A 26,578-nucleotide genomic window follows, 5' to 3' on the forward strand; every position below is an offset into this window, starting at 1 on the left:
ATTCCACAGGTGTGTTTTGGCTGTGATATCATTCAAACCAATCAGAGTGCCTCATGTTAGTCCCTTTTGGCATGTTGCCTTGTAAGTGGTGCAGACATTTCAGCTCAGGAATAGTGAGTGTTCCTCATCTGAAGAAACAGACTTCCTGGTGTGTGAATGCGTCATACGGGAGACCAGCAGAAATCTGCCCCAGCCGTTGTAGGTGCAGCAGGCCTGGGAGGGGTTGGCTGACAATGTTACTGTGCTGTCGGCTATCAATGGAACTGTATTGCAATGTGGGGCATGTGTGCATCGGATTGATGTCCCCTTTAAATAGCACTTCACACATAATGCTAGTGATAAAACACCAGCTTCCTCTTGGTCTGTGGCACTCCTGGTGTCGGAAAAAAATGAAAATGTGCCATGGTCGCGCTGGGCCACGCCTCATTAACATTCGGAGGTACCTGCTGGCACAGACAAGTTTATGTGCTCTTAAAGGGCGAGGCCACGTAGCACATTGCTTCACTTGCATCAACTTGAAACTAGCAATGACAGCACTTGACCAAGTGCCATCCAAGGGAAAGAGTTTCTGCACCCCTCGTCTAAAGCTCATCATGTATCTTTACATTGTGTGTGTGTGTGTGTGTGTGTGTGTGTGTGTGTGTTTCAGTTTGAGAAGATTAAGCTGATAGAAACTGTCATGATGATGTCAAAATATGAGTATGCTACAGTTACTCTTGAGACATCTGTGTCTGGGTAAGGTTGTCCACGTGAAGGACAAACCAATAGAAAGTCTTAATTAGCCCAAATAAATTACTCTCAATTCCCTGCAAGAAATTAATTAAATATCCACAAGGGTTTATCGACTAGACAAAAAAAATACATGACTGGGCTCTGCAGCACGAAGTGCAGTTGCTGGTGCGGGCAGCAGCGTTCGCAGGGCAGGGACATTTGAGCAGTGAAACGTGGATTCAGAAGAGACAGCAGAGGGCGGTTGAGACCGACAGCACAAGACCCGGAACTTTAGTTTACCTCAGCTACCACTTCTTGAGACTTGAGAGGAAAAAATTCTCAACAAAATCTGTAGAGCATGTCCAACCTTGTTCTTGTTATTTCAAAATAAAAGCATACCTCAATTACGGTGGAATTCAATATTAGCCGATGTCTCAAAAGTAGGCTCATGAAAGAGACTAAAGTGACAACTTATATACATGTGGGTACAGTGCATTAAAACTTTGCATTCTGGAACAGTATCCGTTTAAGTAACGGGGACTCCTTCCATAACGCGTAGCCTACTTCCATAATGCTTCAACAGCGATCTTAACCGGAAACTGCTTGTCCAAATCGTGCTACCATGATACAAGCCCTCGCTTGAGCTGCTTCAACCAACCCGGAACATTAAGGTAAAGTAAGCATTCCTGAAAAGTTGCTGCAGAGAGTCCCCACTTTCTTTTCCCTCGTAGCTGTAATGTTCTTCTAAGAAAGGTCACTTCTGGAGTTTCGCTGGACTGACGGAAGTAAACAGCAGATGTGTGTGGCTCCGAGTTCAACGCTTTCTGGAGGACAGTAACCCTCGACTTGTCTTTTCTAACCAGGTAGGACGCAGCCGCAGCGAAAAGCTCTTCACACTTTTCCTTCACAACTCTGTCGTGCCTCGTTTCATTGTGTAATTTTATGGCTTAAAATTTACAAGCTGAATTTCTAATTTTTATCTGCTCACTTTTCCTCTCAGGAAAGTTAGCTGAACTGCATGTAACTAAGGTTGCAGCAGCTCAGACTCGAATGAGTAGTTGACACTCGCATTGCTGTGTATATGCGTTATGTACTTTGTATTTATTATAAAAGCCTCTAAACCTTGACTGTTTACTACAATTAATACCATACATTACACTTTAAAGTTTGAATTTACTAAGATTAAGAAACTAGTAGGCAGTACATGCGATGTAAAGCCCTTTGAGACAAACTGTGAAAACGGGCTATACAAATAAATTGCCTTGCCTCGCCTTGCCTCACATGAAAACCTCGTCAGAAACCTGAAGTAAGCTGACGCTTCCTCCTCAATATTCCACCAACTACTGTGCTTGAGAGTCACATTATCTGTGTGTGGCTGTGGCTGGTACCCTGTCAGGTTAGACATTTCAGGCAGCTGAGACCTACACACACACACACACACACACACACACACACACACACACACGGGGAAGGGGCCTGAGACTAGTGGGACCACAGCCTGACAAAAGGTCCAAAAAAAAAGAAAGAAAGAAATGGCTTGTGGCTTTAGGTTTATTTAATGAAGCAAACTGCCTGTGAACGGATACAACTGCCGACAGCTGCCGAACGTGTCATTTTACTCTTATTTATCACTCTAGTCCAATTGTACTCTAACTGCCACTACTTCCCATTACATAACTGCCTAATAATGCAAATACAATCAGTTGCTGTGTCTTTATAATCCCTCACTGACCCAAATGATACAATCTCCCCACGATGTAGACATCCAGGGTTCCATATAACCATGATTGTTGAGTTGCATCATTCAACCCATCATAATTGTCAGTGTCAAATGTGATGTGTTCCAATTAGCTGTTTTTTTAATACTGTAGATATTCAGATATTACTGGGTATTGGCAAGTAGCTCATGGTGCGATAGGTATCACAATACATGAGTCACACTGCGACAGTACGGCATCACGTGTAATATAGCTGCCATAACATACTTACTCCACTACACTACTTCATACAAGATATATTGCGATAATATATCATCAGTAGAGGGTTGTACATTAGTACTGTGTTGTAGAAAACAATACCTGATATATTGCTGTACTGATTTGGGTGCATATTTCTAGTCATAGATGACACATGAAAATGTGTCATTAATGTTATAATGATTGATTATGTTAAAGACAAACACTGCATAGTCAGTCATGCACCTCAACCTCACTTCTGCTTAGAAGCAGACGCAAACAGATGGCGCAGATACAGCTTTGATGTATTTAAGTCTGCAGACATCAGATGGACAACTTCACTGACCAGTACACTTGCTTCAGTGGTAAACCTCTTACTTATTCATTTCTGACACTGTATTATCAGTCACTAATATGGCCAAATCAAACAAATGAAATAATTTTAAAGAATATACTTCTCCCGCAGTGATGAGAGAGTGAGTTGAGGCTCAAATCTTTGGCTTAAGTCTGTCTTCAGTGTTGTTGTCATTAAATGAGACTATCAGGCAGGGTGAGGAGCAGTATCTAGGGCTCTCGGAGGCCGCAAATATGTGTGGACAGGACAGAACATGGCATGCTGAATGTTGACTAATGCTCAGTTTGTCTTTCAGCTGTGGAAGTCCGTCAGCTGAATACATGGTTTAACTCTCAGCTGTCCTCTCAAAGTGAATTCACTATGTAAATTGTCAGTTTGGATGAAGTCTGGAATTCTTTTCAAAATAGCTGTCACTGTGGATGTCACTCCGGCTCGATCAGTATGTGTGGAGGCATTTAATAGACTTTGCTTTTTGTTTGTTCTTCATGTGACACTTCACCGAAGCACATGAGATTGATCTTTGCACATTTAGTTTGTCGAACCGTTTTGCACCTGCCCTCCTTGCTTCTGCTGCCCATCTCCCCTTGAAACGGAGCAATGAAGACTGCTGAGCGTATCATCAGGGCTTCATTATTTCTATGACTTACTGCTCTGCCCTGTAATGTCTCTGAGTGAGCGGCTACCCTGTTTGGGTATGCTTGCAACAGTGGTTCTCAGGTGCAGAGGAGTCTTTTGTGAAGGTTAAACCCTTGGTTAGCATCAACTAACCTCAGTTTAGATTTGTCTTATGCATCATTTTAAGTCACTGCTGTTTGAACTTAACAATATCACCAGTTCAGGAAGCCCAAATACGTTTTTCTGACCATCCATCCATCCAGCCATCCATTTTCTATACAGCTTATTCGTTAAGGGTCGCGGGTGGCTGAAGGTGACATTGGGTGAGAGGCGGGGTTCACCCTGGACCTGTCTGTCCCAGGGCCATCAGGAGCAATTAGTGGCTCAAGGATACTTAGACATGGTCACTGGGGGAAGTGAGGATCGAACCAGCAACCCTTCAGTTGCTAGACGGCTACTCTACTTTCGAGCATGAAACATGCCTCCCCCATTTTTCTAAACATTTAAACCTTAATATGAATTCAATTTTGGTGTTATATGTAGATGTTATAAAATATAGTGATATAATAAAAACAGTCACCTACTTTTTGTGCTTGAGGAAAGTTTTTTTAAGGTTATGAGATCTGATGCAAGGTGAAGGAAATTAAAACCAAGCAACCTCGCTAATTGCACACCCTTTTTAGTGTTTCATCTCCTCGTTGTACATCTTATTTTGACAGGAATCTTCTAGAATATTTTGTGCTTACATTTTTTTCATACATTACTACCACACTGCTAATACAAATCCTACCATTGGAGTTCTGGTAACTTGTTGGAAGAGTGGAGGTCGTATGTGACCATAAGCTTATGCATATCTGCCATGTACGTGATTCATAAAGTCAACACTTCACCACAAATAACCCATATTTCAGAGTCCTGTCTTCATACTATTAGTTCAGCGAGAATCAGTGTCTCGTCTCTGTGACTTAAGCATGAACAGAGCTGCCAGCTTCAGCCGGTGCAGCTGCCTAAGGCAGGTCCTGTCATTCACAGGAGGTCCTGCTGCACTGTCTGATTACAGGGGGGTCACAAGCAATCAGCATCTAGAAAGAGAAGGATCCCTTTCTTTTAGAACTTATTTGTGTCTGACCCTTGGTCACGATTGCAATTCTTTGTAGGCAGGGGCTGTTGCTACGTATGTCCAAGCTTTAAAATCACGCGTCATATATGTTTGGCATGAAGGCAAATGTCGTCAAGTTTTAAAAAAAAAATCAGACATGACCTTGTCTGGATGGAAAAGTTTTTATCCTGATTCAGGGCCTGCTTATTTGTCTTTCTGGCTGAACGGATAACAGACCGGCTTTAGTTTGTCCCAATATATAAACCAAAGTTACAGATGACATATTTATTAGAACACAGAGAATAAAGGTGAACAGAGACACCTACCATGTCATCTCTTTTCTCGCAACACAGCATAAAGCAGATAGCTGCATTAGAGCCCCACCAGTATGGGATTTTGAGTCTGATAAAGATTTTAGAGCAGAAAAAAATCAGATTACCGACATGTGCAATTTGCTGTGAAAGTTTGTGTTTGACTGAAACTAGACCCTTTCTATGTTAATAGTGCCATTTTTGTACTACTATGACTACATAAAGGTACTCAGAAGGCTACTGTCTCAAACAAATAACTTAATTTATTAAGAAATATTTAACAGTGTCATATGGGATCATTTAGATAAAGACCAAAATAAAATAGTAAAATAAACAACAACGCTGTTAATTTCTTTTTAAATATCAGACCATATCAGAAAACATCGACAACATGTCTTCTGTCCATCCGTCTGCGTCCTCGACTTATCGGGTTGGTTGCGGGGACATCAGCCTCAGCAGGGAAACCCAGACTGCCCTCTCCCCAGCCACTTCCACCAGCTCTTCCAGGGGAATCCCGAGTCTCTCCCAGGCCAGCCGAGAGATATAATCCCTCCAGCGCATCCTGGGTCAACCACAAGGCCTTGCTCTGATAGATATTTCGGTCGGGTCCTATGTTGAAGTGGTGATATTGGTTGGAGGGTATCTGCTCTGCGCTTTTGTCTCAGACAGATTACCTCTGTCACAGCTGTTGATTTTGTTGTGAAGGCTGACCTGCATACTTGAGCCAGGGCTGTAAAGTTGGGGAAACTCTAACCCAGGGAGGTGATCAGACCATGGAATTTCCTGATCCTAAAAGCCCTCACCTCGCTGGGGGAAAATCTCACAGCATATGCTTGTTCTAATTATTTTTTAAACGATGGACAGCTTTCATCCTTCATGTGTTCTAATTTGTCATAATGATAATTAATAATTGTTTGATATTGTTCATAACCCTCCATTATAGTCACTTGTTCTTCTTGACTAAAGTACGCAAGCACGCAATCTCTCCACTTCCAGAGTCAAATGACGTGTTAAACGGCCCTTTTTTATTGGGACGCGCACAGAGCCTGAAGCAGAGAGCCTGAATTGTCAAAGAAAGATCATATCCACCAACGAGATACCAATTATCTCTGATTGTGAGTTTAGGGTTTGCCAGCTTATTGAAAAAAAGCCTGGCTAAGTTGAACTTGTTATACGCCCCTCAGGAGCACCTAATGTAGGCGATGACTTAGTAATTGCGATGTTGTGCTATCATCGCTCGGTCCCAGAAGTTTGATTGATGGTCAAATTTCTTCTTCCATAGAGTGCTAAAGGGATGAAGTATTTTTGATGGCCAGTCTAGAAGTTAGCATCTCCATGGTTTCCCATGACCAAATACGAATGGGAATTTTACATTGGATTTTGGGTAATTGCAGAAACTTCTGTTGCAAATAAAAGATTATAAGTTTTACATGTTTTGTTCAGCAAGATAAACACAAATGAAAACCAGTTTTGTGATTTTTGAAGCAGAAATACTTTCAATTATGACTTCAGCTTCACCATAACTCGCTTCATACCACTGTGACTGCTATGGTCTTGTTTAGCCACTTATTAGCATCTGCTGTTCAAACAAAACTAATTTACTCATGGGTTTTAGGGCTCATTCTGATGCCATACTCTTAAGGTCACTTCTATTATACATTTCACATATTTCTACCAATATTTAAATTTGTTTTTGTCAGGGTGGGTTACTTGATAGGGCGACGACCACATGCAGTCATTCAAAATAGCCAAATCTGTTCTAACGAGGCAGAAAATCGTGTTCATGTAGGACTGTATTCGCATAGAAAGAGGTTCTTTGAAAAAATAAATTTTCTGGACATTTAAAACAAAGTACATTTAAATAAGATATTCAATAGGGTTATCTGAGAGTTAGCTTTGGGCCCAGACTTGACAAATTCCTGTTCCTCTCAGTGGGAAGCCAAATACAATATCAAGATACAGCTGTTTTGTTTTACAGTGCACATTTCAGCGTAATTTCAAAGATTTGCAAGGATTTTTAATTTAAAAACAGGAAAGGTACATCTCCATTCAGTCGTTGTGGTCCAACTAAAACAATAATTTCTGCTGAAGTCACACAGACTCACTTTCACGTTCAGTCAGACACGAAGCTTTAAATCCACATGTGGTCTTCACTGTTGTAAAGACGTGGGTTCCCATTGTGAGTTTGCCCTTAAATTTGCTGACTCTTAAACTGCTCTACAAAACAAAACAAAATCTACATTCCCACCAAATCTCTTTCAGATTAAGGCTGCAGACTGCTTTAGTTATTTGGTAGAGCTATGTTGACCTTTGTTATTACCATGTACCAGAGTATTTCAGTTTCTCAGGATATCTTTGTCCATGTAGTCCAGGGAAGTGCTCTAAAACCACTGTTGATGTGCTTCTATTTGCAACTTCAATTTGATCAAGTTTTAAAGGTATTCTCAGTCTAACCAGGGAAGCCATGCCTTGGGGCAAGTGAGAAGACAGTCAGGACGCGTGTGTTGTTTTGACAGGAGCATTGCTTTGAATCCTGCAATAAACTGTGGGAACTTTCCTTTCAACAGTGCAGAGATGGTATGTGAACTATCCACCAGATCATGCAGAGGGTGGAGCTTATTAATCACACTGAACACAAGCAGGCACAAGCTCAACCTCTTCACTTTCATCACAAGCTCATGAATGTATAGAAGAATTACGATTGCACTGTATTGTTTCCATGAGCTTAGACTGAGTGAGGGGAGAAGGACAAGGAAAGGGGGAAGGGCAGGAGGCTCACAACAGCTTCTTCTGTATCCTCTGGGAATGCTGTCTGAAGGCTGAGGAGGAAGCGTGTGTGCTTTGTGCACAGATAGCATTGAGCCCACTCAGAACTTCCCAGAGCACCAAATAGATACAAAAAGAAAGAGGAATAACACATTTTTACAACTTAATATCGAAAAAGACAGTTCCACAGACCAACATGATTGCCACTCATGACAGAAGTAGTCAGGTGATCCGGTTAGCTTTTCCTTCTCGAAAATAGCTACTTTCTATTTGACACATCAGCTCACACAGCCACTTCAAATGTGTCTGTTGTGAGAAGCAAAGTTTAATAGGTGATTGTTTAGTAGCATGGCTCTGAGGTTGGCCATCTAGCAACCGAAGGGTCGCCTGTCCGATCCTCACTTCCCCTTATGACCATGTCGAAGTGAACCCATAATTGCTCCTGATGAGTAGGGGGGAGCCTTGCATGGCAGCCTCCACCATCAGTGTGTGTGTGTGTGTGTGTGTGTGTGTGTGTGTGTGTGTGTGTGTGTGTGTGTGTGTGTGTGTGTGTGAATGGGTGAATGAGATGACACTGTAAAGTGCCGCTACGGTAGAAAAGTGCTGCACAAAAATGAGTCCATTTACCATTTGGTATTTTCACACATCTATAGTGTATTTGTAGATTCATCATGTCATCAATATTCTCTTCCTGTTGAGTTTAGGGCCCAGGTTTACTTCCTGCATGCAAACTTTCAATGTGAAAGTCAATTTCTGGATGTGTAAACCCACCAAAGATAAGCTTAATCAGTATTATGTTATTTATTTATTCATTTATTTCTAACTATTATTGTTATCATTTCACACAAAGGGTAAGAAGAAGGCTTGTTTTGTTGTTGGTGACTTGGAATGTTTTATTCTTTGGAGGTTTCCATGAGCTTGTCTTCAAAAAATTTTAAATAACCGTACAAGAGACTATACTGTCAGCATAGTGTGATAAGACAATTTACTTAGACTCTTTATCTTTTATCCACAGTCAGAGTGGTGGAGTCAAGAGTTGCCAAAATGCCACAACAGAAAGACATAGTGAAGATTGCCATCCAGATGCCTGGGGCCTATCCGCAGCTCATCCAACTGGACCAGGTAACACACTCATACACACACACACACACACACACACACACACACACACACACACACTTGAGCTTACTCATCTGTAGATTACCAGCCTCTGTAAAGAGAAGTGCTGTGCTGTGTATGATAAGTGTGCTGAGATAACATCTGTTATGAATTGGCATTATATGTGTAAAACTTAATAGAATGGAGCTGAATGTGTGTATGCGTGTTTTATGTATTTGTTTTGTAAAAATGACCTTAAAACCATCATTAAAACAGCACATTCAAGTGTTGATTTGCCATTCTTTACTCCAGCAGCTTTTACTGTTATTCTTTTGAATGACAGTGCATCACAACCTAGTCTGTCAGCACTCTGAAACATCTCATCAGCCCAGCTGTCTTTTCTGAACATATCTGATTGGTTGACCTTCTTGGCTGCCACTAATAACAGGGCAGCCACTGGGTCTACCACAGAACCCTGAAGACATTTAGACTGGTTCACCGCGGGGCTGACCACCAATAGCAGGTTAGCCGAGAGTCAGACATGGAAGTAGTCTGGCTTTTATTTACGTACAAACAAGCATCTGGGCACTGAGGGAAACATTGTTTAGAGCGCTTTGGGAAGCTGTAGGATTTCCTCTTCTCAGCAAAAAGGTTTGCTGCCAGCAAAAATAGTTTTGGTGCAGAGATCCCATAACATTGTATATCGTGTGTTGAGGTAACAACAGAGCGACATTGTAAATATTTGGCAGAGTCCGCTGTTGTCATGACCGACATGTATGAAATGGGAATGAACTTCTATGTGAATTTAGTATTTACTCATTGCAGCTGACTTTAAGCTATTTTGTTGTTGTTTTTTTTTAACAGAAAAAGCCTCTGTCTGCTGTTATAAAGGAGGTTTGCGATTGGTAAGTTGATCTCTTGTCTCTTTTGTCATGTTTGACATAACTTCCATTCAATTGTATTTGTGTGTGCGTGTGTGCGTGCGTGCGTGTGTGTATGGGGAGCGTAGCTGGAATCTCCCAGGTCATGATAACTACGCTCTGCAGTACGCTGATGGAGTGCAGACGTACATCACAGAATCGGTGAGTCACATCAAATCAGTACTAATACGCGCAGATCTACCTGCTAGATATATCGCACATCTTGAAGACATCCAACAACAGTCCTTACATGTTTCTGTGGACAAGAGTGAGGTAAATCTGTTTTCAATGCCAGTGCTCACAGTGAATCACTACTCCATCAGCACTGTCTGCTTTTGTTGTTTCCCTTGAAAATCAAATCACTTGAGACTTGCCTCAATTTGGAGCCCAGGTATAGGAATTTGATTAAAATGAGTGTAAGATGGGCTGAAAAATGCAAAGAGAGAGACAGAGAGGGAGAGAACAAAAGCAGAAAAGCAGCTGGAGCTACAGTTTCTGGTGTCAAGTTGCCACAGGAAGACCCCCACTCAGTTGTATAGAAGGCTGTAAAAGCCAAAACAGTACCCAGTTCATTGCAGAGAAATTCTCTTATTTCTTTGAAATAAACTGGTTGACAAATGGCAAGGCAAGGCAATTTTATTTGTATGGCCCGTTTTCACAAACAGTTTGTCTCAAAGGGCTTTACATCTGCTAATGATTTTTTTTTTTTTTTCCGGAAGTTGATTCATAGAATGATTAATGACTGCAGTTCTAAAACTGCAATGAGACCCGAGTGATCCATCCATTTTCTATACCGCTTATTCATTAAGGGTCGAGGGGGGTTGGAGCCTATCCTAGCAGCCTTCGGGTGAGAATTGGGGTTCACCCTGGATGGTTCACCAGTCCATTGCAGGGCCATCAGGAGCAATTAGGGGCTCAGTATCTTGCTCAAGGATACTTAGACATGATCAGGATCGAACCAGCGAGCCTTTGGTTGCTAGACGGCCACACTACCTCCAAGCCATGCCACCCCCGACCCGGGTGATGTGCGCTGTGAAACAAGCAAGCGTTTACTTGTCTAACTCCCTCTCACACTCAGGAGTTGATGGATTTACAATCTGTCTTTGTATTGTTGCCTTCTTAAAATAATCGCCGAAGTCATTTTTCAAGTTTCTCAGGAAACACAAAAACCTGGAGACAAAACATTATAAGGAGTTGATTTAAGCAAAAAAAAAAAAAAATTGTCAAAAAAATGACTTAGGCAATTTCTATAAGAAGGTGACGAATTTTGGTTGCAAAAAACATGAATGAATCTCTGTGAATTGTACTTTATAACAATGGTTTTGATTCATCGAAGGGCAGTAGGAAGGTAATACCTCTGCTGCTGCTGCCTCCTGACCAAAGCACAAGAGGAAAGAAGTGATAGGTTAAATGCAAAAGAGGAATGTTGCCGCAAACCTCAACAGTGACAATAAATTATTTCTCTTCTTGTTTCTCCGCAGTCTTTTTATATTTGTGTTTTGCCTCTGTAGGCATGGATGTGTGTATGTACATATGTTTGTTTGTGTGTTGTAGAATCGTCTGGACATTAAGAACGGCTGCATTCTGCGTCTGACCAAGGCACCGGTGAGTCTGCATCTACCAGGCTCCCAGCCACGCTCCCCTTTCTCCTCCCTCTTCTCACATTCCTCTAGCCGTCTGTCTCTCACTCTGGGACTGTCGGTACCTTCTCACTCTCTACGTCACCGCCTCATTTACATTCTGCAAAGAGAAAATGTACAATATGTCAGCACTGATTTGTCACTGCAGATACAAGTGGCCAAGTTAAAAAAAAAAAAGAAAAACAATATTCTTTGAACAAATCCAAAGGAGAACATGATTGTGAAAGTTGTGAGTAAACTTTTTTTTTGTATTTTATTGATGCTGGGGAATGCAGGGACGCTGTGCAGAGGACTTGTACAAGGGCATCCAGAGTTTGGACGTAGGTGTGCGCTGTGATTCACTGAAGCAACTGGCAGGTGTTTCCACAGACGTGACTTTTGCTCAGGAGTTCATCAGCCGAGATGGGCACCTCCTGTTAGTCAAGATTGTGGAGGACTCTAATGAGTTAGTACTCTCTCTCCTCTCTCTCTCCTCTCTCTCTCTCTCTCTCTCTCTCTCTGTCTGTGAGTGTGTGCATGTGTGTGCGTGTACATATTTCTCTGGGCTAGGGTGGAATGCTGTTCCTCCAAAATCACCAATGCTGAGGGGTGAAGTGGTTACCGCACATGTAGAAGCATATCCTGATTCCTGCAGAGCTAAACATGTAGCTGAATAAATGCAAAGCCACAAATAGCAGCAAAAAAGACTATAATTGATGTTTGGTTTATGATGTCCTCTACCATATTAGAATTGAACTCACACTGCACAACTCTTCCCCACAGCAAATACCCACACATGCGTTTTTTTTGTTTTTTTTTTAAACTCAGGTAAACCTACTAAAAACAATTGATAACTTCCCCATTGGAAGCAGAGTCGGAGTAATTTTTGCTTTTAGTCGGAGTGATTACTGACAGAAGAGTCAGGCTTTCACTGCTCCATGTCTATTGTTGATAGCAGAGCTCCAACTGCACATCATATGTGAGTCAAAGATTGGAGATGCTGGATTCTGGCTGCAAATTCCCTCATTCATCCAAGTTTTGTGTTCCTATCAATGCCATTCAAAGCTGAATACCCTAGTCAACTTCATGGTCATTTGACCTGGGAGTGAATGGCGATTAAAGCTTTTCCCATTGCAGAAAAAAGCTGGATGTTAGCTGCTGCTGGTACAGTCTTTGGCCAGTGGCAATGAGTCTTCAGATTGACGAGGGACATTAAATCCCTATTTATTAATTATCTTTTTTTGATTCAACACACTGTAATGACCTTGAGGTCACTCCATCACACTTCCAATGACTTTTAAACAAACTTTGATGTCTAAACACTGTTGTGCTCCCAATTAGATTTGATAATAGATTTGATTTTGAGAATTTCTGAACATATTTTTTTTGTAGCCTGTCGAGTCAATCTGAATCACGAGTGCTTCATCACACCGTGGAAGTGTACTGAGGTGCTCTCAAATAAATATTTCAGTAGATCTTCAAATATCCACTAAAGTTGTAACACACTTATGAAATGATTCAATGATGCAAGCCAGTGCATGTGTGTATATCTGTATGTATATATCCGTCAATGTGCTTATCTGTTTACCACCTATATTTTGTGTGTGTTTGTGTGTCTGGTTAAGGAGTGCTCTGATCATGACCCACACACTGACAGGCTTCATGGAACTGATGGATCATGGGATAGTTTCTTGGGAAAACCTCTCATCAGTCTTCATTGAGAAGGTGATCTACTTAACCCACAACTCTAAGTCTGTTAGTTTGCCTGTACTATTTGTTTTCACAGACTATATCTACATTTTTGGTTTTCCTCCCCTTCCCTGTCTTTGTTCAGATTGCCAGCTTTGTCAATGCCAAGTCAACTGATGCCTCGATCCAGCAGGTGTCCTTGGACATCCTTGAGAGCATGGTTCTGAGCAGCCACAGCCTTTTCCTGCAGGTCAAACAAGTTGTCACCATGGAGCGGCTTATTGCTCAACTCCAGATGTAAGTACATGTAACTACTGGAGACTAATCATCAAGTTCTTGAATAGATAATAGAAGTGCTCATTTGTGAAAACTTGGATCTGAGAGTAGCTCATGGCTGTGCAACCTCAGCCTTGGACCTACCTCACTGTTTTGCATGGTAGATACTAGGGCTGCACAATTAATGGCAAAAATATTGCAATCTCATTTCATACATCTGTGTCATTTCCAAGTTATGACCATAAACCTTCTTCTGTTCCTCTATGCATCGTCACCAATCAGACATTTGACACGTTAATGCTGTTCTCAGCATCTCAGGGCTGCTTTTAAAGAGTGCAATAAATGTTTTTGTTGGAATAAAATAAAGATCATGTGAGAAAATGGGGCGGCATGGCTCAGAGGTAGAGTAGCTGTCTAGCAACCGAAGGGTTGCTGGTTCGATCTTCACTTCCCCCTGTGACCATTTCAAAGTATCCTTGAGCAAAATGCTGACCCCCAATTGTTCTTGATGGCCCTGCAACAGACTTGTGACCTGTCCAGGGTGAACCCCGCCTCTCGCCCCATGTCAGCTTGGATAGGCTCCAGCTCCCCGCGCCGCTTAACCGATAAGCGGTATAGAAAATGAATGGAAGGACGGATGAGAAAATCAAGTTCTCAGTTCTTAGGGAGAAATATTGTCATTCACATTTTAGCAACCATTGTTTGTGTTAGGTGACCTGAGTTTATTTAAATGAATCTCATCTTCATACAAATGGCTATATTCATAAATTATGAGCACAATAAGATTTTTGGTTATGGAATGTAAACATGAGACTGAAGATAAATGGTGCTCTACCTAGATCCTGCAGTGCTGAAACCAAAAGTATGGAATGGCAAGTGTGGTCTTCATCCTGGCAACTTCTGCATGTTATGGACCTGACAATCTAGACAAAACATCTGTTAAAATCTGGTGAAAGACGCAGATAAATGCAGCCATGATTGTGACATAGACATTTTTAATGTAGATCAACATAACCCCAGGAAGCTATTCACCACTAAGTGGAAGGAAAATGTTGGCTTCGTAGCCTCGGGATAAGATAAACTTTGGAATTGCTGACTTCACTGCAAAGCTGACAAGTGGTGCTGATGCATCCCAAATATTTTACAGGATGAATTAATGGATTCGTCAGCAATCAGCTTCAGCTATGTGAGTCAATAAGTGCATACAACAAGATGTGTGTGGGGGGGTCAGCGTTTTGATGTGTGCGTCTGCAAAAAGTTGTTGCACGTTGAGGATACGTGAGCCCTGAATAGTGAAGATTTCTGGAAACTGGCTAAACATTTTGAACACATTCATTTTTTTGGTGACTCGTTGCAAATCAGGGCACAAATAACTCGGACTGCTTGCCTGTAGGGTAGCACAGTTTTGAGAAATAGCAATTACTTTTACTGATATCGCTATATGATTTGCGATACAGGGAATTTCTATGTCATTGTTTTCATTTGGTGAAAAAAAACAACATTTAATTGTTCATGATTTGATTTTGTGAGGATCTTTATCAAACAAAGATGTTTTCTTAAGTCTGTATGATGTGAGTAGGCAGGATGTCTCTGCAGCACCACAATATCTAATATAATAAAATGGTTATTTGACACACAGTTAGCCTGTAATTAATGTTGCTCCTCAATTCTCACATTTCCATTGCAACTTAATTTGTGAAGCGGGCGGATTCATTGTGGACTCGTGCTGAATAACCTCATGATGTCTCCCTCTGTGTCATCCCTAATGTGACACAATCCAGTCACCAGTCATAGACATCTCTCAGCTCCAACAGGCCTCAAGTTCCTGATCAGAAAGTTAATAGCATTTGAACATGTTAAAGATTCCTGCTTCAACACAGCAAGTTGAGCGTTGTCAACATTAAGTGTTTAAATATGTTATCACCTGTTCTGAAATCACCACAGGCATGGAAGAGAGAGCATCACTCTTTTTTGGTATAGCTTTGGAATGCTAAATTGTGTGTTTTTTCTTGCACTTCACTTTCTCCTCTCTGACTTTTAGGACAAATCAACAGATTCAGACAAAAGCCATGGCCCTACTTATGGCACTACTACAGACAGCGGGGGACTCAGACAGACAGGTGCTGCGTTCTCTTGTAGCTATCAGCGTAAAGTTGAGTCAGTATTTCATTTGTTTCCTTTTGTTTCTTGGAGTATTTTAGGTATCCACTTCAACTCAGTGCATGTTTTTAATTTTAGCTCTTTGACGTGGGAAATGAGTACACCACGCTGAGATTGGTATGCACACAACTTGGTTGAATGGTGGTTATTTACACCAGGCAGACCACTATTGTACGTAGGAGTCCGAATCCTATAGGCACCACTTCTTCCAGACAGCTGGAAATGACCCGTCTTATTCTGTCTGGTCATCTTACACTTGCTGTAGACAGTCGAGGCTTTCTCTCCCTCCGTTCTGTTCCTGCTCCTCTCTCATTGTACAGAGACAGTGTCTTCATTCAGGCTTCCATCTCCTTTCTCTCCTACTGTCTTTGTTAATCACACATGCACACACACACACACACACACACACACACACACACTTCCTCACTTCTATAGTAAGTCAACAAATCCACCCTTCTTATCAGGAAATCAGTCTTGAAAAAGTAGGTTGGGTTAGAGATCCATGCTCTCGCAAGAGGGCAAAGTCTCTCACTGACTAACTAGTGTCCAACCCACTGATTTGTCATGACCCGTCATCGCCACCCCATGACAGTAACCTGTCATTACACCCAGTAATGAATTATTCTCCTCCACTCTTTTCTAGGATATGTTTGCCTACCTGAATAAGAAGAACCTCCGCCAGTACATTTATAAAGTAAATACTTGTTTCATGATACTGTTGTCAAATGCATTAACATAAATAACATCTCACTGTTGTCTCAAGAGGCAGGCTTATTGGTGAACGTGTTTTGTTGCAGAACATCATCCATAGTTCTGGTTCAGTCCAGGATGAGATGGCCCACTACCTCTACGTCCTACAGTCAGTCACCTTGAATCACTTGGAGGCGCGAATGAAGACACCTCTGGACTGTTACAGCCAGGTGAGCTATCATAGATTTTCAGAGATTAGCGATGGGACCATTCACCAATCAACCTTAGTGTGTTCAGAGCTAACAGATGTCTAAAAAAATGTCTAGAATAATGATAATGGGCTGATATTTTATATCCAAGAAGGTCATTGTCAGCTGTTAATGGTAGACGCAAGCAACTGCAAGGGAGAAATTTTATATGATTATATGAACAGAAGATATTTCTTGAAGCTCCAGAGTGCCACTTGTGTCTCCATCTTGTTGAAGCATTATTTAATGCAAAATGCAAAATTATTTGTTTCACTAGCAGTGTTTGATCTATTTGGTATGATAGCAGAAGTCTGGAAGAGCCACCCATAATTACATGATTATCCAAATTAAGGAAGCAAGTTAGCAGAGGGCTGACTGGAAGTAGCTGTCCAGGCCAGCGTAAGTCTCTGGTGCTCTGCCTGTGAACCCTGCTTACTACACATACTTCCAGAAGCATGGAAATGTCACCACCTATACAAAGTCTATGATATGCAGAGAGATTAACCTGGCCGGGACAAGCTGCAAAATGAGCATTGTGTGAACTTATTTGGTTTGGATAGGGCTTGAGTGTAGGGGGCATTCATTTCGATGAAAACATGATGGACTACAGCTTTTATGAGGAAGCTCCAGAGCCTCAGAGTGTAATTGTCTATTCCTGCAAAATATATTATTGATTTATTATTGAATGTATGGGCGTTCATTTTTAAACATGTTTTTAATTAATTTAATAGACCATACACTCACTACACACAGTGATGAGATACAACATGCAATTTTCAAAAGGAATATTACAAAACTTCAAGACAGTGTTGGTACTCACAGGAAACAATTTCAGGTACTGTAACTGAAATGTCCAGATTAAGCATGTTTGTGGACTAAAGACAAATCTTTATTTTCCCAATAACCTTCTTGATGTAAAAATTTCCTGCCTAGAAAACACACAGTTTCCTTTCTCTGTCCCTGTGCCCCTCCAGGAGCAGAGAGACGTCCTTCACCGTTTGCGTCAGGCAGCGTTTGAGACCGAAAGTGAGAATAGTCTGAGTCACGAGAGACGACGATCTCTCTGCGCCAAAGAGTTCAAGAAATTGGGTTTCTCTGTATGTGTCAGCTGTCAGATATAATGTGTATATATGTAATATGCCTTCAAAATGTTGGTGTTATTATTGTTTTGGATCTTCTTTTCTTTTTCAGAACAATAGTAACCCGGGTCAAGACTTGGTGAGAACGCCTCCTGGTCTTTTAGCTTTGGACACCATGGATTATTTTGCCACACGCTATCCTGATGCCTACAGTAGGGTGAGCATGATAATGTTTCTGTCGCATAAATTTCTAAGCTCATATATTTATGTTTTTAGAAAAGAATACACTGCATGAAAAAAAAAACGTTAAAGGCAACAAGTCAAGAGCACCTAGAAGAAGAGCAAATATTGGGTGACCCCAAAAACGAGCCGATTACATGACTGCAGCAGAATTTGTTTTTCTATATCTGATTTTGAGTGTTAATGTCTTTATTAACATAATTACAGGTTTCATTTTTCAGCCAACTAACCTTCCAGTTCTAATTTGTTTCCCTGGCTCAGTTTGTCCTGGAGAACAGCAGTAGGGAAGACAAACACGAGTGTCCGTTTGCGAGGAGCAGCATCCAGCTCACCCTCATCTTGTGTGAAATCCTTCGTATTGGGGAAAGCCGTACGTTGACCATCAACCTGTTATTGCCTCACCTTTAATCAAAAACTCGGGTCAAATGATCTCTACTGCTCATATTTTGCCATCTTTTGTGTCCACAATCTGCTTTTTTGTTTACAGCCTCAGAGACGGGATCTGACTACCACCCCATCTTCTTCAGTCAGGATCGGCTAATGGAAGAGCTCTTCTGTGTCTGTATTCAATTACTCAACAAGACCTGGAAGGAAATGAGAGCCACACAAGAGGACTTTGACAAGGTACAACCAATCTGGACGCCACAGACTAATACCAGCCTTATACTCCAAAACAAACGTGATGTTTTAAACATATTTACAAACAGTTCCGTCAGCCTCCACATTCAAGCCAGTGGATAATATCAGAAGATCATACGATTCAGGGAGCAGAATTATAAGGAAATTAAATCACAAGCCTGATGACTGATCCCAAATCTGATGATTGATGTGTTTTAACTGTTTCAAACAGAAGCCTGCAGCCAGTAATCCCCCTACAACAGCTTCTTTGATGACTGACATGCTTGTGGTTTAGATGTAGTTCAGTCACTAATGAGTGTGTTTCCAGCACCTGTGTGATTGATGCCATTTTATGCAGACTAGTCTGCATCATCATGACAATTTGCAAGGTAGAGTATGCTGGGGCGACACAGTGGTGCAGTGGTTAGCACTGTTGCCCCACAGCAAGAAGGTTCCGGGTTCGAGTCCTTGCTTGGGCACAGGATCTTTCTGTGTGGAGTCTGCATGTTCTCCCTGTACCTGCTTGGGTTCTGTCCGGGTACTCCGGCTTCCTCCCACAGTCCAAAGACATGCAAGAAAGGACAAGGTTATTTGGGTGTTCTCAATTGCCGTGGCTGTGAGTGTGAATGATTGTCTGTCTCTATGTGTTGGCCCTGTGATGGACTGGTGACCTGTCCAGGGTGAACTCTGCCTCACGCCCAAAGGCTGCTGGGATAGGATCCAGCCCCCCGCGACCCTTAATAGGATAAGTGGTAGAAAATGGATGGAGTATGCTGGTGTTTGCAAAAAGCCTTAATGTAAGCCACATTTCATGCAGACCCTTGCAGACATGGAACGCTTAACACCAGCTTTAAAATCAACTTAAGGTTATATATATATATATTTTTTTTTTTTTAATTTCCGTGTAGAATAAGAAACAAGTCAAATCTATGCTCTGTGGCCCCGCAGGGTTTCACTGGTAGATGGACTGTATTTGTATAATCATTTTACCTTCACCAGACTCAAAGCACGTTGCAGTATTGCGTCATCCACCTACCTTTTAAAATTTGTTCCGAACAATTTTGACAGGTAGCAAAATGCTACCATATTTTGAAGCTGCTACATCATGGTTAGTCTGATGTTATGAGGGAAATTGAGGGAAGTCTTTATGGATCAAGCTAACACATACATACAAATTAAAACCAACATTGAACCAATAAATCTGACGGAAACATAATAATCAAAGAAAAGCTAGTTTGAGGGAGCAGATTAAAGTGAATTTATGCATCAATTCACTCTTCCGCAGTTTCAAACAGATATTATCATGCAGTCCTTTTACTTGTTTTTTCTTGGCTCATTCATGGAATAGAAGATGTGAGGACAAACATCACTCAGTTGATTCTCATTTTAGGAAAAAACTCATCATAAGCCAAAGGGCTGTTCTAGTCTTCAAACATCGCAGAGACATGTCAACTATGTGCAGCGTTCTTTCTGGTGCTGTGAGGCACTTCATCCCAGAAGTCTCCAGTGATCTGCAACTACTTTCCAGCACGAGATTCAGTCTGTAAGAACAGAACAGAACCTTATAATAGTTTTGTCCAGAATTCTATGTCATATTGATGTAGACAGATACTGGGCAAACTATGATCAAAGGAACGATTGTTCAACATTCTCTTATTTTGTAAATCAAGTAAGGCTGAGGATTATCAATTGCTGTATTTCATGAACACCCTCTGGAACCCCTGAGAGAACCCCTGTCTCTCACTCCAGATGCTCCCTCTCAGTGGATCCAAATCAAAAAAAATTCTGTAATTCAGAATGTTAGCAAACTCCTATATCAGTAGAAATGTGTCTGTAGTGGATTTGTGTACATTTGGAACCCTGTGCTTTTCTCCAGGGCCATGTTATGTTAACAACCAGCCCTCACAGACAGAGTCAAACATGAAGTTGAGGGTCCACTGTTCCCTTTCAAGAACAATTGGGCGAGCTGGGTCCAAGCTTTAGGTAGCAGGGTCTCAAATAAATATGGATTAACTGTCCAACCAGATTATCCTGAAAGGACAAGAGGCACAGCTTTTGTCCTGATCTGCATTTTAACATCATACACAGCTGTCCGTCTTCAACAAAGCGTTCTCGTGATTGCCATAAAATTCAATGACCTTTTGACCTTTCATGAGCAGGTTAGTGTCCTGAGCACCAGGCCAGCAGCACGGCTTTGTGTTTACCCACAGCCTCCTACCCAGGGTGCTTTGGGGCAAGGACAAAGGGGCATTAGATGTACAAAGAGAAGCGTGGTGGGCGGCAGAACGAGAGGGGGAAGGAAATTAGGAAAACAAAGCACCCAGAGCATCAGCAGTAATTACACAGCAACAGGGGGAATGTAAAACCTCTGGAAACAATATGCGAGGGTTGGACTGCAGGCAGCGGAGCACCACAGAAACTAAAGGAAAGGAGGTATTGGTGGCATATGTGATTCCTCAAATTCCAGAGAATGAATCTGAAGTTTTGGTGTATGAGTGAGACTGCCACACAAACACAAATTTGGTAGTTCAAAGCAGCCGCCTTCCGTCCAACACTCATGCAACTGTGCTGCCAGTATTTTACACTAACACTTTACAAGCTGCTGCTGCTGCTGATGGTCTATGTTTGTGCGCTCATGTATAAGTGTTTGCATACATCAACAACACACACACACACACACACACAGAGTCATAAAGTACTTGTGCAAATGCTGAAGGATTTTGGGGAACAGAGACAGCTGCCAGTCATCGCTCCTATTGGCCAGTTGAGTTAAATGACAAGCTGAGCAGCGGGGGTGTGTGTGTGTGTGTTTGTGTGTGTGCGTGTGTGAGTGTCAGAATATCAGGGTATCTGTTTACAAAACAGCCAGAGGCCTACACCTCCTGTGTCATGTAGGTGATCACTGTCTCTCTCTCTCTCTCCGTACTGCTTGGCATCCAACATTTATCTGATTATCGTAGGCGGTTTGAATTCCGGTTTGGGACGGAAGTATTTGTTGGTCCTAAGGGAGCAGAGATGGAGGTAAGATGGTTTTGTGTACTTGAAGTAGATTTATCACATGATTGATTATTGGACAGCCTTATCAGGCAAAGCTTTTATTCATACCCCAAAAGGTGACAGTTAGAAATGAAGTGGTTGAAGAACGGTAGAGTTTAGGTGCTGTCACGCGTGTGATGGCAGTCATGTTATGTAAAATTTGCTGAACAGTGAGGTTATTTTTGCCAAGGGGCTTCAGTGTGGATGTGTGGGTATTTTTTCGTGTCTCAGCATGCTCACACAACTTTCAATGAATTTCACACCGACCAGATAGATGGTAAATGTGTTGGAGTCAAACTCTTCATCCTTTCTGAATGAGATTGGACATGCATTAGAATATCAGTCCCCACTTAGCTCAGGTTTTGTTATACCAAATAGTTATTTGTTTGGTGACCGATGGTCTGATCAGAACGGAGCTGTCAAGTTACTCTTGAGTCCTTTATCAATCACAGACGACGTGTGTGTGTGTGTGTGTGTGTGTGTGTGTGTGTGTGTGTGTGTGTGTGTGTGAGAGAGAGCAGGAACAACTAACTGAGGTCAGCCGGGCTGCTTGTCCATCAGATAAGCTGTAGCTGGCTTGGTCTTGTGGAATTATGAATTTTAAAAAGATTCTTCACAATGTAGAGCTGTGGGATCCCATATGGCCGCCTGGTTGCCCTCCGTCTTGTGTCAGGATCGGCTGAGACTCCCGTCCCTTTGTTTGAGTTTATCAAGTCATGCAGAAAACACACACTAACAAAAGTGGCAAAGGCTGGCTGAGTCATTGTCACAACTTTCATCTAGGTGGATTTTTTACAATTATATTTGGCATTTTCATCTTCATTAATATATTTGTGATTTTCTTCTTCATTAATGTGGAGTTAACATTCTTTTTTTAGGGTGAGGCTAATAAACCAGACTTTATTGATTGTACTCATTCTGAACGATCAATGATGATGCTGTTAACTGGGTTAATAAAGAGGACATGCATCACTGATTGGCCCCTGGGTGGGCAAGAAAGGAAGGGGGTGGGGCTTACTTTATTGCACTATGTGAAACAAGAGGAGGGTGGCACGGTGGTGCAGTGGTCAGCACTGTCACCTCACAGCAAGAAGGTTCTGGGTTAAAGCCCTGCCTGGAGCTCGGGATCTTTCTGTGTGAGTCTGCATGTTCTCCCTGTGCCTGTGTGGGTTCTCTCTGGTACTCCGGCTTCCTCCCACAGTCCAAAGACATCAAGAGGGGACGAGGTCATTTGGGTGTTCTAAATTGGTGTGGCTGTGAGTGTGAATAGATGTCTGTCTATATGTGTTGGCCCTGCGATGGACTGGTGACCTGTCCAGGGTGAACCCTGCCTCTCGCCTGAAGGCTGCTGGGATAGGCTCCAGCCCCCCCCCCACCCCCACCCCCACCCCCTGTGACCCTTAACAGGATAAGCAGTAGAAAATGGATGCATGGATGGATAGTGAACCAAGAGGGGTCTCGAATTCAAATAGTGTTGAATGAGAGTGAGGAGGAGAGCAAGTGATGTACTCGAGAAGATTGAAGCTGATTGAAGAATATTTTACTTGTCTGAGCTGAGCTTAACAATCCTTAAAGAAAATAAGTGTAGACAGGCTCTTGACTTGCTGCCTGTAAAAATGTCTCTCCAAAAAGCAGGAACAAACTGAAGCTGATTTTGGAGACTCAATCAAATGTGTGACCTCCATGGCTCTATCCCTCCATCTCCAGGTGATGCAGGTGGTGAGGGAGCAGATCACCAGGACGCTGTCCAGTAAGCCCACCTCACTGGAGCTCTTCAAGAACAAAGTTAATGCTCTGAACTACAGTGAAATCCTCAAACTGCGCCAAACAGAACGTCTGCACCAGGAAGAGACTCTGGCTCCCCCTGTACTGTGAGTAGCAGGACCGTTAGAGATAGGACCCATTTCTTACATGCACTTCCTTCTTGGTGGAATGAATACATGATTTCAGCTGGTTTGTTAAATGCACAACTGATCAGGCTTGCCAGTTTTGTTTGAGCAGCCTTTTGATTTGGTTCGGTTAATGGATTATGTTGATTTCCTGAAGCTCAGACACATCCTAGTATGTGAGAAAATGTTCTGAATAATTCAAAAGTTGAAGCAGCTCTGGGTCAAATGTTCATCTGCTGGATGGCAAAGCATTCACAGTAATTTGACCAGTTCACAGGAAATGGTGCCCTGCCTTAAATCCTTAAACCATAATTTGGGATATCATGAGCTCAACTGAATGGAGTTATTGAATCATCAACAGAAATGAGAAGAAATGGAAGATTTAGTGATCAGGAAACATTAATTTACCTTCCGACTAATAAGATGTCATCAATCAGAGACAGGGCAGGAATTCTGTGTCCCTCAAAAAATACTCAGAATTGATGCTATAATTAACACATTTAGAGAAGTGGATGAAATTAAATTTGATGGCAGGATGTAACATGCAAACCAAAGTAAAAAGCACAGTGGTGCTGACCCCAATACCTTGGGTAGGTATTCAGAGCTTCAACAGTAATCAATAGCCAATATTATGATGAACAATAAGACTCTTGGACGTATGTCTGCTCTCAGCTGTGAAGGCAAGGCAAGGCAATTTTATTGGTAGAGCCCGTTTTCACCAACAGTTTGTCTCAAAGGGCTTCACATGGCATCATAACAACATCCTCTGCCCTTACACCCTCACATCGACCGAGGAAAAACTCCATAGGAGAAGGAGGTCATAGCACTGCAACACATCTGATGGATTTATTTATTCACACTACAATATAATTTTTGAAAAATGTTTTGTACAAACTGGTGAACTCTTATAAAAGGTTATTATGTTACACACAGGGCAGCAAATTGATCCACTGAGCTGCTGCTGCTGTGAGCTAACCTCTTACACTCAACGTAACCCGAAGATCTCACCTCACTGAAACATAAAGGACCAACAGTCAATAAATACTGTACATTGAAGAACTTTGGACTCTCTGGCCCTACGGCTTCTACATGCTTCTCTCCATCAGCAGAATAAAGCATCAGCAGAGCAGCTGACACAAATGTGGAAACTAGATGATGTGCAGCCACCGAGTACAGTTTACCCGTCAGTAATCCAGTGTAGCAGAATCTGATTTTAGTAAATCCAAACACAAGGCTATTATTTTACATTGTAGTGGTTATTACACTCGCTTTTATTATTGTCTGCATTTTAAAAAAGGAATATCCAATTACCAAAATTGAAAAAGGATGTACCTACCTACCAACAGATGAACATGAATATTTATCCTTCGCTTAACAAATGAGCATTGCTTATGTTCAGAATACTGCCTGCATGCAAACTACACCAGTTCTGATAAGAAGAGAATTTTCAGTGCAACACACATGTAGATCTCCTATTCTACCCCTCCTTGACCATTTCCTCCTGTTTTTGCATCTAAGTCCCACTTGTCTTTCAACAAGATCATGAAGGAGGAGAACTTCACTCTCATTTTGGACAGGCAGAATACAGTTGAGCCATCTATTTGTACAAGTTGTCCATCTTGTAGATGGGCATTGCAACAACATAAGTGAATTGAACAGGGACTGACTTGTTAGCACATCATCCTCACACTTTCTGTAGAACACCTGATCAGCTGCTCTATTCATGACATCAGTTTCCACCCCTACAGCCATGCAGTTGTTTGTCATTAAACAGAGTGTTACAGTGTGCTGGTGTCACATTTGAGGCCTATTTGTTTTGACTTGAAATCCCTGTCTGCAGTCTTTCACATCATGTCAGAGACTTGTATGAACCAAGGTGATGCCAAAATAATGTGACCACGTGTGTGTGTGTGTGCACGCGTCTGCATCTGTGTCTGTCTGTCTGTCCATCCAGTGAGCTCAAAGAGCGCCTGAAGCCAGAGCTACTTGAGTTGATCCGCCAACAGAGACTCAACAGGCTGTGTCAGGGAACGATGTTTCGCAAGATTAGCAGCCGGCGTAGACAAGGTCTCTTTCTCTCTCAAACACACAAAAACACACACACTCACTGGCTCACACGCACTTATGAAGAGCAAACTAACCAAGTTGTGAATGTGTGTTTAACAGATAAATTGTGGTACTGCCGGTTGTCACCCAATCACAAAATGCTTCACTATGGTGATGTGGAGGAAGACATGGATAATCCACCTATTGAGACACTGCAAGAGAAGAGTGAGTTGAAGTTGGACAGGGGGTTGTGTGTGTCACAGTGTCACACACAGGATTGAGAGCAAAGCTCTTGATTTATCATACAAATATTTGATGAATGGAGTCCAGTCTAATGAGTGCTTGTTGCTCCAGTTCCAGTAGCAGATATAAAAGGCTTGCTGACGGGAAAAGACTGCCCTCACATGAAGGAGAACAAAGGCAAACAGAACAAGGTCAGCAGTGTTTCTTATCTCATCTGGTAATTGTCATGATCACCTTGACCTATCAGATGAAAGTCTTATTTCCTGTGTGTGTTGTGGGTGTGTCTCACACTACAGGAGGTGTTGGACCTAGCATTCAGCATCACATACGATGTAGAGGAATACAGCCTGAACTTCGTGGCCCCTTCCAGAACTGATGTGAGTCGAGTTCTGTGGTACTAAGCCTGTCAGATATATGACTAATGTTTAGTTTTGTTTCCCTCTGACCTTTCACCTGTCCGAGCATTCTGTTGTACAGTAAGAATATCAACTGAAGGCTTACTGGCATCTTCCCTCTGTCAGTTCTGTCTGTGGACAGATGGTCTGACTGTACTCCTGGGTCGGGAGATGAGTAGTGAATCCATGCGCAGCGAACTCGAGATCCTCCTCTCTATGGAAATTAAACTCCGCCTCCTGGACCTGGAGAACGTTCCCATCCCTGACAGTGCGCCAGTCATCCCCAAACCACCAAGCAACTACAACTTCTGCTACGACTTTAGCCAGACTGAGCAGTAGTGTGTGCATATACTAGAGTGTACCTCAGATGTGTGTGTAAGTGTGTAAAAGAGATTTTATATATATACATATATATATATATATATATATATAAAATATAATATATATATTATATATAATATATTATATATATAATATATATTATATATATATATTATATATAATATATATTATATATAAT

General features: G+C 41.9%; 1 protein-coding gene across 1 annotated transcript; it reads left to right on the forward strand.

The window, feature by feature from the left end:
• The first annotated feature begins 1,294 nt into the window (after window positions 1–1,294).
• On the forward strand, window positions 1,295–26,472 carry elmo3 (engulfment and cell motility 3). Its single transcript, XM_086208226.1, has 22 exons — window positions 1,295–1,382; window positions 1,465–1,574; window positions 8,828–8,934; window positions 9,775–9,815; window positions 9,920–9,992; window positions 11,385–11,435; window positions 11,746–11,915; window positions 13,075–13,174; window positions 13,284–13,435; window positions 15,456–15,534; window positions 16,218–16,268; window positions 16,372–16,494; window positions 17,487–17,609; window positions 17,704–17,808; window positions 18,093–18,201; window positions 18,319–18,455; window positions 23,193–23,356; window positions 25,329–25,441; window positions 25,541–25,645; window positions 25,775–25,854; window positions 25,960–26,040; window positions 26,185–26,472. The coding sequence occupies exons 3-22, from the start codon at window positions 8,857–8,859 to the stop codon at window positions 26,395–26,397; spliced, it is 2,148 nt and encodes a 715-aa protein (XP_086064352.1). The 5' UTR covers window positions 1,295–1,382; window positions 1,465–1,574; window positions 8,828–8,856; the 3' UTR covers window positions 26,398–26,472.
• The last annotated feature ends 106 nt before the right edge of the window (window positions 26,473–26,578 follow it).

This window comes from Aulostomus chinensis, chromosome 7 (genome assembly GCF_037954235.1).
Source record: "Aulostomus chinensis isolate RoL2024-O1b breed Wild chromosome 7, RoL_Achi_v1.0, whole genome shotgun sequence".
Taxonomy (NCBI): Eukaryota; Metazoa; Chordata; class Actinopteri; order Syngnathiformes; family Aulostomidae; genus Aulostomus; species Aulostomus chinensis.

Coding starts and splice junctions, on each gene's coding strand:
- elmo3 (XM_086208226.1), top strand. CDS start 8,857: ATGCCACAACAGAAAGACATAGTGAAGATTGCCATCCAGATGCCTGGG. Junction 25,646..25,774: donor TGAGACACTGCAAGAGAAGA/GTGAGTTGAAGT, acceptor TTGTTGCTCCAG/TTCCAGTAGCAGATATAAAA. Junction 25,855..25,959: donor ACAAAGGCAAACAGAACAAG/GTCAGCAGTGTT, acceptor CTCACACTACAG/GAGGTGTTGGACCTAGCATT.